Source organism: Bubalus bubalis, chromosome 11 (genome assembly GCF_019923935.1).
Source record: "Bubalus bubalis isolate 160015118507 breed Murrah chromosome 11, NDDB_SH_1, whole genome shotgun sequence".
In the NCBI taxonomy this organism is placed as follows: domain Eukaryota; kingdom Metazoa; phylum Chordata; class Mammalia; order Artiodactyla; family Bovidae; genus Bubalus; species Bubalus bubalis.
In genome coordinates this window covers 1353443-1366642 of record NC_059167.1, presented here as the reverse complement: position 1 = coordinate 1366642, position 13200 = coordinate 1353443, and the positions used below count along the sequence as shown (strand labels likewise).

Here is a 13200-nt window from a genome sequence, read left to right as displayed (position 1 = left end):
AGGGGGGTACCCATTGTCAAAAGGAGTCAAAATACCCTTTTTTAAGCATCAGTTTTATCGACTTAGACTTTCCTAAAATAAATCAAAGATAAACTATTTTCAATGAAGCCAAAAGAAAGAACGGCCCCTCCCGCGTCATTGGACTGGGTCGCTGTCTCCTTACCAAACATGGCCTCCTCGGTGCCGGGCAGCTCGGGGTGGGAGACGATGCTGCCGTCCCTCACGGCGGACAGGGTGCTCAAGCACTTCCCGTACAGACTCTGAATTTTTGATACGGAGAAGGTGCTGAACTGGCTCTGGCAAAACAACAGGTATTTCTGCCAGAGGGCTGTGTTGTTGGGATGTAAGAAGATCAGTTTCTGCCACTCTTTGAGCAGAGTGGCGGGCTCCCAGAACTCGGCACAGAGCTTCAGCTTGGCGAGCTTCAGGTCCACGCTGCTTGGGTTGCTCTCGATGGCCCGCTCCAGGATGGCCAGCTTCTTCTCCAGGACCAGCCGCAGGGACCGCTTCCGCATCTCCGGCTCTCCTTCCTCCACGGCGTAGAGGCCCGGACTTCTCATGAGCTCGTCCTCAACAACAAAAACACCCACTCATATGGGCAAGTGGAACCGGGGGACCGGGGGTGTCGGCGCTGCTCGTGGAGTGACTTACAAGGCCCACAGGGCTGCTCATTCCACGGTGAAGTGCTCTTCGGGTCGGTAGCTCTGGTCTTGTGTTTGGGGTTGGGAGTTTAGTCGGTAAGACATGTCCAGCTCCCTGAGACCCCATGGACTGTAGCCCACCAGATGCCCCTGTCCATGGGACTCTCCAGGCAAAAATTCTGAAGTGAGTTGCCATTTCCTCCTTCAGGGGATCTTCCTGACCTGGGGATCGAACCCCATCTCTTAGGTCTCCTGCACTGGCAGGCAGGTTCTTTACCACTGGCACCACCTGGGAAGCCCTATCCACTATCTCCTGAGAGTCCCTTGGACGCAAGGAGATCCAACCAGTCCCTCCTAAAGGAAACCAGTCCTGAATATTCACTGGAAGGACTGATGATGAAGCTGAAACTCCAATACTTTGGCCACCTGATGCAAAGAACTGACTCCTTGGAAAAGACCCTGATGCTGGGAAAGATTGAAGGCAGGAGGAAAAGGGGATACCAGAGGATGAGATAGCTGGATGACATCACCAACTCGATGGACATGACTCTGGGTAAATTCTGGGAGTTGGTGATGGACAAGAAGGCCTGGCGTGCTGCAGTCCATGGGGTCACAAAGAGTCAGACATGACCGAGCGACTGAACTGGACTGATTTACTTATTTATTTATTTACCTGGCTGCACCAGGTCTCAGCTGCAGCTTGCGGGATCTAGTTCCCTGGCCAGGGATTGAACCCGAGCCCTCTGCATGTGGAGCATGGAGACTTAGCTACTGGACACTTGGAGAGTCCCTGTCATTTTAAACTTAGATTTCTGTATCAATAACTAGCATGCAGTGTCTTGAAAACCTTTTCTGAAAAGCTGATTTTACCAATAACACAGCCAAATGTGGGACAAATGTGGTAATTACATAAGTGGTTCCAAAAATAAGTGGGACAAAGACAGATGCGCATATTTCAGAAAGGGAGCCGGTAACTCCAACCCCGTCCCTGCAGACTGCCCCGGGCACCCCGCACGTTCTCTTGGCACTTCAGGAGCGCCTCCCCGCTGCATGGCGTGCACCCACCCCGGTTCTGTTCATGGCTCACCATCTCTTGGAGGCCATTTCTTACTCCTGAGTGGCAGTCACCCCCTCATTCCATCCCCCGCTTCTGTGTCATAGCATGTCCTACCCCAGACTGCAGTAAGCCCTCACACATCAGTCTTCATCACTGGGCTTTGAGCAAACTCAGGGCAAGGGCTCTATTCTAATCTTTAGAGGCCTGGCACCAGGGTTCCTCACAGGAGCTCAAGAGTCACTGCAGGATAAACCAGTGCCCAACGCTAGGGCCGCCATTCCCAGGTGGGAGACCTGGGACCGCGACGCTTACCTGGAAAGCAACAAAGGCCATCCACAGCTCCGTGTCCCGAGGGTTCTCGCGAACCTTCCTGTTAAACTCCTCCACCCTGGCCTTGAGGAGCGCACTCTCTCTGTCGGGCTGTGAGTCTGGTGGCCTGGACTCCTGCTCTGAAGGACCCTGTCCCTGTAACCACTGCGTAGTGGCTTGATCGTAAATCCCCAGAGGGTTCAGCCAGCTGGTAGCAGGGGGAGCCGCGTCGTCCACGCCCTTCACCGGGATGAAGGAGAGCGGCTCCAACGACCGAGCTTCGGGCTGACTGCTGACCGCGAGGCCGTCCACGTTCATCAACCCCACGCTCTTCTTTGTAAAGTAGCGCTCAATATGCTTGTGGGAACGCTTCTTTTCTGTGGAAGTCCCCTCCCAAGATATACATTGCTTCTTCGGGTTGAGGCCGAGGCAGGAGTCTCCTTTCCTCTTGTATCTAATGTTTGAAAAAGAAAACAGGTTACCGAGAGAACGCACGCACTGGCTCCACGGACCAAAGGCCCAGCAGGCACTCTGGTTCCGCCAGTTAAGTTCATGTATTCAAACTCACCTTCCCTCCAAACTGTTTCTACTCAGAGAAGTGCGAGGACTTTTCCTCTATCCTGCTGTTTGGTCTGCGTCTCACGAATTTCAGATCACGCTGTCTTCCAGACCTCAGTACCTACCCGCCCCCAAGCTCTGCAGGGCACCGCCATCACGCCGCCTCAGGCCGCCCCGCGTGCGACAGGCAAGGGGAAACCATCGCCTCCCCCTCGACGGTGTTCTTCAGTAAGGACGCTGAGGCCTCAGGTGACACCAGGCCCTCCGTCTCCTAGACCAGTCCCTTCTCCTCCGTGCTGTCCACTTCAGAAGGTAATAGAGAGGTCTAAGCTTCTTTTTTTAATCCCGAGACAAAGTGTGTCAAATAAAATTACATTTGGCTATTTTCTACTCTACAGGAAAAGAGGCTGGGTTCTAAAATGCTTTTATGGATCATGTAGGCGTCCCCAGAGCTGCAAACACATGACTACTGAGTATCTGTACGAAAGCTAAGGAAAACTGTGCCTTTTTCCATGTGTGTGCTACACAAACAACCCAATTCAAACATCAGCAAAAGATGTGAGGAGAAATGGCACAAAAGACACGCGCGGCCGGTAAACACGTGATGGTCAGCATCGTGAGTCACCAAGGAAAGGCCAGTGAGAACCACGGTGCCCCGAGCGCAGGCCCACCAGGACAGCCAAGATGAGGGAAAGGCCTGGCGACACCGCGCCCCGGCCAGCGACCTGGAGGGGAGCCGGGGCTCACGGGCCGCTGGTGGGACCAGGTCTGGCAGTTTAAAAACAAAGAAAACCTGAACACAGACCTCGCCCCGTGACCAGCAATTCTATTCCCAGGGATTTACCCAAGAAAAGGGAAACCACAACCCTACACAAAGGGCTGTGCACAAGCGTTCTCGCAGCTTTACTCGTAACAGCAAACACTGGAGAAGGCCCAGGTGCCCACCCACAGAAGAACGGATAAGCAGACGGCGGTGTGGCCGCGGATGGACACCCCCACGAGACAGAGGCACGAGCCGCTGACAGGCCCCCGGCGGACGAAACTTGGAAACGCGACGCCGGGAGAAAGGAGTCGGACTCAGACGAGCACACGCCACCCGAGTCCGTTTACAAGAAACCCTGACAGACAAAATGCTCGCTGGCGGAAAAACTCAGGACAGCGATCTTCTCTGGGAGGAGGGGTGTGGACAGAGTGGAAAGGAGCCTGAGGAGGCTGCGGGAGGCTGAGCGGCGGGCGGACGAGTGCCGTGCGCCGTTTCCAGCCGCTGCCCACCGCTCGCATCCCTGCTGAGCTCCGCCTGCGGTCAGACCAGCAGCGGCAGGACATGAGACCCTCGGGGGTGTGTGGACCCCAACATGCACGCGTCAGCCCAAAACCACTCCCTTCACCACACCTCTGTCTGCAGAAACTGGACCCCGGTGCCAAAAAGATTGGGGACCGCTGCCCTAAGAAACAAACGTTAAGTTAAAAACGAGTTTTGTTCTCCCTAATTACTATGACATGGAACAACAGACTGGTTCCAAACAGGAAAAGGAGTACGTCAAGGCTGTATATTGTCACCCTGCTTATTTAACTTATATGCAGAGTACATCATGAGAAACGCTGGACTGGAAGAAGCACAAGCTGTAATCAAGATTGCCGGGAGAAACATCAATAACCTCAGATATGCAGACGACACCACCCTTATGGCAGAAAGTGAAGATGAACTAAAGAGCCTCTTAATGACAGTGAAAGAGGACAGTGAAAAAGTTAGCTTAAAGCTCAACATTCAAAAAACAAAGATCATGGCATCCAGTCCCATCACTTCATGGGAAATAGATGGGGAAACAGTGGAAACAGTGTCAGACTTTATTTTTCTGGACTCCAAAATCACTGCAGATGGTGATTGCAGCCATGAAATTAAAAGGCGCTTACTCCTTGGAAGGAAAGTTATGACCAACCTAGTAGCATATTCAAAAGCAGAGACATGACTTTGCCAATAAAGTTCCATCCGGTCAAGGCTATGGTTTTTCCTGTGGTCATGTATGGATGTGAGAGTTGGACTGTGAAGAAAGCTGAGTGCTGAAGAATTGATGCTTTTGAACTGTGGTGTTGGAGAAGACTCTTGAGAGTCCCTCAGAATGCAAGAAGATCCAATCAGTCCATCCTAAAGGAGATCAGTCCTGGGTGTTCATTGGAAAGACTGATTTTGAAGCTGAAACTCCAATACTTTGGCCACCTTATGTGAAGAGTTGACTCATTGGAAAAGACCCTGATGCTGGGAGGGATTGAGGGCAGGAGGAGAAGGGGACGGCAGAGGATGAGATGGCTGGATGGCATCACCGACTCGATGGACATGAGTTTGGGTTAACTCCAGGAGTTGGAGATGGACAGGGAGGCCTGGCCTGCTGCAATTCATGGCGTGGCAAAGAGTCGGACACGACTGAGCGACTGAACTGAACAACTATTTTCACTAAAAGTCAACAGTGTTTTAGATATTCAAGCAATCTCAAAAAATGTTTGCTGACTTTTCTGACTTTAAAACTGTATTTTGTAAAGGTGATTTTATAGCTTCCTTTTATAGCAAACTAGATGAAGATGATGGGAGAAGGCAATGGCACCCCACTCCAGTGTTCTTGCCTGGAGAATCCCAGGGACAGGGGAGCCTGGTGGGCTGCAGTCCATGGGGTTGCACAGAGTCAGACACGCCTGACGTGACTTAGCAGCAGCAGCAGCAGATGAAGATGATACAGGAGAAAAGAGAATGCAACTATTAAGTATCAACACTCAGATAATGTGCATATGTATTATGTACATTCATTTACATATCCTGATTTTAAATAGCTGATATAGAGCTTCATGCGTTTCTCCCTACTTTTAAGCATTTCTTCATGCCATTAGTTTTAGAAACAACTATTTTTATTGACTTCAAACTGGCTCACTGGAAGTGTCCCATAATTTATTTAACCATTTCCCTATTGTTGGACATTTAGGTTCTACCCAATTTATCACTTATCACAAAATCTTAAGTACTGGACCGGACCTCGGATGTAATTTAATGCAATAGTTCCCCCAAATAAAAGCACTTTTCCTATAAAATCCTTATCAAATAATCAGCTAGTCTTCACTTGAATAATTCCAGAGGTAGGGACACGCATTTTGTTTGGAGGTTCAGTGAATGATATCAAATATATCTATTATAAAATCAGACATAGGCACTTAGGGGCTTCCTAGATGGCGCTAGTGGTAAAGAATCCACCTGCCAACGCAGGAGAGGCAAGAGACGTGGGTTCGATCCCTAGGTCGGGAAGGTTCCCTAGAGGAGGGCATGGCAACCCACTGCAGTATTCTTGCCTGGAAAATTCCATGGTCAGAGAAGCCTGTAAGTCACAGTCCTTAGGGCTGCAAGAGAGTCAGACACGACCAGCAACTAAGCACACACATCAGGCATTTAGTCACCAGAGGAAAAAAGAGAGAGAAAAGAAACAAGAACACAAGAGGGCAAGCTTGGGAAGAGAATATGTTTAAATCAAGCACCCAATCTGCCCTGAACCCACTCAGCGGGGCTGGGTCCCGGAGTGAGCTGGGCTGGGCAACATAAACCTGCCTTTCCTTTGGAGAATTCAGTTCACACAGGCCTTCTCAGAGTCATGACTGCCTTGGTCCAAATTCCAGCTTCTTCATTTACTAAGCTGGGTGACCGTAATCAAGTTTTAAAAAACAAACAAACTGTGCCTCAGTTTCCTCGTCTGCAAAACAGGAACTGTAACAGTAACTTATGTTGCAGAAGTGCCAGGATGATCAAAAAAGTTTATATGTGTAAAGGCTAAGCCATACAGTAAGGACTAGATGAGTTTAAAATATCATTATCATTTCGTACAACTTGGCTCCTAAACAAGAGCCAACTATTTCAGCTGGTGGATAGCCAAAGAAACAATAAACTCTTCCAAAAATGGCCAAAAAAAAAAAAAAAAAAAAAGCTGAACTTCCCTGACAGACAATGTATTAGTCCTAGGGAACTTTCCGAAGGTAGCCTGGACCTGTTCCACACTAACTTTAGAATCTGAGCCCTGTTTACCACAGCGCTCCAGCACACCACACGCCATTGCTGGGGTGCTCACACTCTCAGGTCTGCTTTCATGCCGAGCACACCACACGCCATCGCTGGGGTGCTCACTCTCAGATCCGCTTTCATGCCGAGCCAAACTTCCACTCGCCAGCCCTGGTGCCGCTTGCCAAGTTACACAGGACGCTGCCAACGACCTTCCCAAGTGCAGCAAGCCCACAGGACAGTGGCGTGCCCCTGACACAGGCTGGTACCCACAGCCCTCACCCAGGCCTCGCGTGACAGTGTAGCCAAGTGTCTGCTCGATGTCTTGCCAATGCTCGTAGTTTGTCAGGATCTCTCCTAACAAGTGTGAAAATTCAGGACCTGACACCGTATTCCCACCGTCCTGACCAGCTCAGTGTGCCACGGGACCACCACCTTCCCAGATCCTGATACTAACAGTTGTATAGCTATTAATCTGAGCAAGACTTTACCTGACTTGAGCTTTAGCAAATTACTAGGAAATCTCACCAATGCCCTGCACCCTTTGGCATAGTCTCTTTGCAAGTTTAGATGAATAAAGTTGTCTCTAGTCACTCTCTTCCTCAGCTCTGGGCCATTCACTAGCAGAGGTTCAAGAGCCACTCTCTGTTAATATTGCTTCCTTTTTTTAATCTAGTACTGTGATAGTAAGCCTTTATCTTTGCACACCAATTTCTAATTCCATATCAAATATTTCTGATATTTGTGTGAGGCACGTAGGAGTTACAATTTCCAGTTTACAAATGAAGACACAGGGGCTCAGAAAGGTTAAGCCAGCAGTCCCGTTTTTGGCACCAAGGACCTGTCTCCTGGAAGACTTTTTTCCCATCGACAGGAGGGATGGGTCAGCACTGAGGAGCAGCAGATGACGCTTGCTCACTTGCGCCCCACCTCTGGCTGTGTGGTGGGGTTCCCAACAGGATGCCAGTCACCGACCTGGGGGCTGGGGCCCCCTGGGTTAAGTGACTTGCTTGGGATTATGGTACTAGTCAATGGCAAAGTCAGAAGGAGAACCAGCATCTTCTGTTTCCCAAACTAGAAAATGTCCTACCACAGAACCCATGTCTTCTTTGGGGATGGAGGAAGAGCACCAGAGAAGTACGGGTGTAAATCCCAACTCTCTCACTTCCTGGTGTGTGACCTTCCGACGGTCCTTCATCCCTGAGAGTCCTCTCCCTCGCTGGGTAAGATCAGTGCGCCCTCCTCCTGGAGCAGCTGCGAGTCGGCAGGCCGACTCCAAGGGGAGAGAAGCGCAAGCTGGTGCTGCCTGCTCCGTTCCTGCCAGCGTTTGCCGGGTCTCCCCACACTGAGGCACGGAAGACCAGAGGACTTCAGGGAGCGTTACTATCACTCCAAAATACACAGATGCACTAAGAGTGTCATTAACCCCTCGCCATGAGGTTTCAGGAGACGGTATGCAGATGCAAACACGCAGCAAAAATAACTGACATCAGCTCATGAAGGGAATCACAGCTGGAGCTGCGTATGTGGGGAGCAACACTGTCACGCTGAGTGACACCCTGATTAAAAGGTGGAGGGGCGGCAAAGGGGCGGGAGCGAAAATTTAGTTTGAAAGGTAATCAGCCCATGAAGAATGATCACCAACTTCAAGGCCTCCTCTTGGCTGTATATTCCACGATTCTCTACCTTCCGTTTTCATTACCAACTAGCTGTCTGGGAGCAAGAGACTGTGTATTACTGTTCACTACGTCATACGAAGTACTAAATGTGTGAAGAGCTTATTGGGGATTCAACTATTTTTGATTGCCAGATTAAAGGAGAAAAGCTCCTCTTTTTTGAAAGAGCTCCTTTCCACTGGAGTACAGCCGCTGCACCCTGCTGTGCCGGTTTCTGTCACACAGAGCGAGCCGGCCCTGCCTGCACGCGTGCCCGGCCCTTGGCGGAGCCCGTCGCTTTAGGGCAGCAGAGCGCGCTGCGCAGGGCTGTCTGTGCTGGACAGCGGGCTCGCCACAGCTGTCTGCTCAGACTCAGGATCGACGGGCATACGCGTCAGTCCGATCTCCCGGTTCCTCCCCCCACCCCCTCCCCGTGGTGTCCGTATGTTTGCTCTCCATGTCTGTGTCTCTGTTTCTGCTTTGCAAATAAGATCATCTATACCATTTTTTTCTTCATTCCACATATATGCGTTGATATACGATAGAGAAAAAAGCTTAAACTCATCACTGAAGCAAATACCATCACCTGTTTTTATGACTATCTGGTGACACATGCTGGAAACATTTTGAAAAAGTCATTATCATTTAATGTCATTTTTTTAAATGGCATGCGTGGGGGGGGGGGCAGTTTGGATAAATAAAAGGCTTCTGTAACTTTTAAGAAAGGCATATAGATTAAGCCAAATGGTTCATGGACAGTCACAGTCAGGTCAAGGAGTTTTTAGACGCATTCCGTCTACAGACATCCAATGAACACCTACTGTGCCACACGCCACGCCAAGCGCCGTGGCTGAGCAGGACCAGCCCAGCCTCGTCCTGATCTCCAGCTTTAAACCGTGAGTGTGCAGCGTGAGATCGCTCACCGTCTCCCGTGCGTGCCTAAAACTCAGAGCCAGTGACGACCAGAGAAACACATCGCGACACACACCTGGCAATGTCTCCTCGGTAAAGAGACTTGTACTCCCAGTTGGCAGGATCTGGTTTCTTATCCATTCGGAAGGTTTCTCCTGACAGAGCCTGGATGTCCTCAAGCCAAACACAGTGACGTCCGGTATCCGCGGCGGCATTATTTCCTTGACTGTGGGACAGAGGAGGGTGAAGAAGAAAACGGGAGAGGCGCTTAGAAATACCCCAGTTACATACGTCACGGCTCAGAAATACGAAAGTGAGACACGTCAGACCCATACGGCCTCGCGCACAGCTCCGTGCAGACAATGTGCACCCGCCATAAAGACGGGGCCAGGCTCCTGCTCTGGAGAACGTGTTAAAATACAAAGCGAAGACTGTCTTAAGTGACACTTTACCAAGAAGAGAAGTCAACTTATCCCTAAAATAAACGTGAGAGATATAGATATCTTTAAAAAATAACAGTAATAATTCATTTAAATGATTATAACTTGACTTTCAAACATATTTACACACAAGGTTTTTTCTTGAAAGGAAGGAAGAAAGAGGAAGAAAGAAAGGAAGAAATAAAGGAAGGAGGGAAAATAAGGCTGCCCTTACTTTGCCTAATTTATTTGAAAGTGCCAGATAATTAATTTCAACTCAAAACTTAACAACAAAACAAAGCCATGGTTCTGAACGCTTCAGTCTCCGGTGCCGCTCAGACGTGGTCTCAGTCTCCTTTTTACAGCCTGGGCTCCGTGCGGGCTGCTCTGCCTATACGCACGGACCTTGACCTAAAGGGCAGAGAGGCCACTGTAAGACAAGACCCTTATTTATCGCTTTGAACCAATTTGTGACGTGGCAGACACAAAAGAACCAGTTCCCTAGGAGTCAACTAAGAGGAGGGAAAAGGTTTTTCTGGCATCTAACATCTTTCTTCCTCTAAAGAAAATCCTTCAAGATGCTGCGGACACAAGAGGCTGCCCAAGGAGTCACAGCATCCACTAAGTGCTGGGCCATAGAAACCAGGGCTCGCCAGGCTTCTAAACCACTTCTGGCTGGGAATGCAAGGGCATGATATTCCCGGGATGCAAAGCAGCTGCTCAATAAATACTTACAGGATGATGCGTCTCGGGTTAAAATACACGGTGAGTTTTAACTCACGCCCCTCCAGAACAACTGTGGAGGGTTTTCTGATGACAGAAACCAAAAGCAGCAGCTAAAGGGATAGAAAGAGATCGATGCGTTCTGGAAAGAGATGGAAAGCCAGCTGGGGGTGGGAAGGGCTGGCTGCAGACCGCGCCTGGGGAGCAGTGCCCTCCTGGGCCCACAGTCGGGAGCAGCGCGGTCTGGGCTGTGCACACAAGAGGGAGCGGCACCACCTGGAGGTGAGGAGGAGCTCACCCCGGGAAACAGAGGTCACGGAAGCTGTGCGGAGGCTGCCCCTGATGACCCCGGAATCAGAGTCCCACACAGCCCACACGCCCCCACCGGCCCCCAGGCTGCTTTCCTGACATCACGGAGAGACACTCACGACTCACGAACATCTTAGCCCCTGTCTAAATGGAAACAAGACCTCTTCCTGGTCGTCTTCCCAGGAAGAGACTACACAAGTGAGTAGGAAGAACAAAAAAGACAAGGACAGCCCGCTCTGACCTTCATGGGGACGTTGTACAAAATACCAACAGACTTAAAAGCGCTATCTGGATCATATAGCTGCCAAGAGGCTGTAAAGATCACTTCTGATGTGGTTAGGCACAGGCTGAAAATAACTATCTTTCAAATTTCTTATGGTTGCTTCTGTACCATTTCAGGAAATCCTTTAAAACTCATCTTCCTCAGTCATATAAAGAAAAAAAAAGACAAATAGTTACAGATGAGTCTTTGGAACACACAGCAACTACTGTATTTTGCTTTGAAGACGCACTAAAAAGCAAGAGCGCCAGGGATTCATTCACTCACCCATTCACGCTAGCAAACATGTACCCAAGTGTTTTCTACGCACCAGGCCCTGTGCCCGCTGCGGGGGGACTCGATGGAGGCCAGGCAGGGGTGCTTTCCAGCCACATGCTGCTGCTGCTGTTCCGTCGCTCAGTCGTGTCCGACTCTGCGACCCTGTGGACTGTAGCCCACCAGGCTCCTCTGTCCATGGGATTCTCCAGGCAAGAACACTGGAGTGGGTTGCCATGTCCTTCTCCAGGGGATCTTCCCGACCAGGGATCAAACCTGCCTCTCCTGCACTGCAGGCAGATTCTTGACCACTGAGCCCCCAGGGATGCCCTCCTGCCCCCAGAAATCCAGCTCGATTTGGAACCTTGTTGCTGGACTCCTTTATCTCTTCCTCTCTAGGGTTACAGGTGCACCACCTGAGACAGAGTGAGCTAAATAAACATTGCCCCTCTGAGCCCCGAGGCCTGAAGCGTTCTTCAACGCTGACCTGACGACAGAGGACCCTGGAAGGCACGGTGTTTGTGTCTCTGATAGAAACCACAGACCAGATTCCAGACTCGCTCCAACCAGAGCTCTCACTGACATCACGGGGACATCTAAGTACACAGCAAGAACAGATAATCCCTGAAGAGCTGCAAAAACCTTAACAGCACTAAATATTTTTAAGTATGCCTTGGGTAGGACTTAACATTTTCTCTCATCTAGAGCACACGAACAAAGAAAAGAAAAAGCAAGGTAGACGAGGAATAATTCAAGTGGCTTCACCACAGGCCGCCTGTCTCATGTGTGGGCAAGTGCCCTCATGCAGGGGGATGCTAGCCTAAGCAGAGAGGAAAAGCCGTGACGGAGGCTGTCTGCAGCACGCCTGGCACACCGTGCTCAGGGGAGACGGCAGGGAGACGGCAGGGAGGAACAAGGCCCCACGGGGAGGAAGCGCTGCGGTCGGGAGCCACTCCGCACCTCAACACAGTGGTTCTACACAAACGTGAGCAGGACAAAAGCAATGATCATTTCCAGAGCTCTGCCAACCTCAGCCAGAGAGAGAGCGTGTGTCTGGTATACACACAGGGTTTTGCTTCTACACTCCTTTCCATGACGTCTGTCTCAGGATCCTGGACAGCTCCCTGTGCGGTGCAGCAGGGCCTTGCTGCCCGTCCCCCACACGGCAGCGCCCACCTGCTGACCCTCCCTCCACGTCCGCCCCGCCGGCACCGGCCGCACGGCAGCCACGAGTCTGTCCTCTGTGCCTGCAGAGGGGGGTGTGATGTGAGTGACTGAAAGAAAGGTGTATCGAGAAAGAGAAAGCTAAGGCAAGTTTCTTACTCTTGATAAAAGCATAGAACTAAGGAGCCAGCTGGCCCACACGCCACTGTGAGGCCTGTCTGTCATCTTTAAGAGCCCTGCAGGCTTTTTGTCTGAATCAGATTTTGACACAATCATTGCTGCGCCCAGTTAACATTTCTCAAATAAAATCATGGCCCTATTTTTTTAATGAAAGTTTTCTTTTTTTTCCTTTTCTTTCGCTGACCTAATGACACAGCCCTTTCTGGTTTTTTCCCAGCTTTACTGACAAATGTATTCACTCCATTTTGACTGAGTGGCTAAATCACCATTCAAATGTCTCACTTGTGGCAACAATGAAGGGAGAAAAATTCAAGATTTGAAAAACCATAGACATCTGAGAACAGAAAACCTACTTCGGTTTCTCTGATTCCCTTTTACTGTCTCTGACGCTTCTGGAAGGGCTGTCCTTTTCAGAATCAGTGTCTGACTCAGACTCACTGCTACCCGAGGGCCCGCGCTTCCTCCTGGTTCTCTTGTGGCGCTGAAGCTTCCTTTTCTTCTTTTTCTCTTTCTTCTTTTTCCTGCTTGTTTCTTGGGGCTTTCTGTTAGTGTCGCTTTCATCTGCAGGCTCTGATTTCACAGGGCTCCTGTTTGGGGAGGTCAGCATTAGAATTATTTTCAAAAGAGAATTAGGGAAATAATATGCAAATAAGTAAGAAGTAGACCAACATGCAGAAGGCAATTCTCTATGATCACCCACAGGCTCAC

General features: G+C 50.1%; 1 protein-coding gene across 2 annotated transcripts in view; it reads right to left on the bottom strand.

The window, feature by feature from the left end:
* Window positions 1-13200, bottom strand: part of NRDE2 (NRDE-2, necessary for RNA interference, domain containing) — a 47816-nt gene that overhangs the window by 17059 nt on the left and 17557 nt on the right. The window contains exons 1-5 of one of the 2 annotated variants that reach the window (XM_006042255.4): window positions 12846-12983; window positions 9817-9992; window positions 9239-9388; window positions 2011-2461; window positions 164-569 (exon numbers count right to left, since the gene is read on the bottom strand). In XM_006042255.4, the coding sequence (XP_006042317.4) occupies window positions 164-569; window positions 2011-2461; window positions 9239-9303 (922 nt within the window). In that variant the 5' untranslated portion in view covers window positions 9304-9388; window positions 9817-9992; window positions 12846-12983. Of the gene's footprint in view, window positions 1-163; window positions 570-2010; window positions 2462-9238; window positions 9389-9816; window positions 9993-12845; window positions 13080-13200 lie in introns of those variants that run through there. The other variant, XM_006042254.4, reaches the window with a different exon arrangement.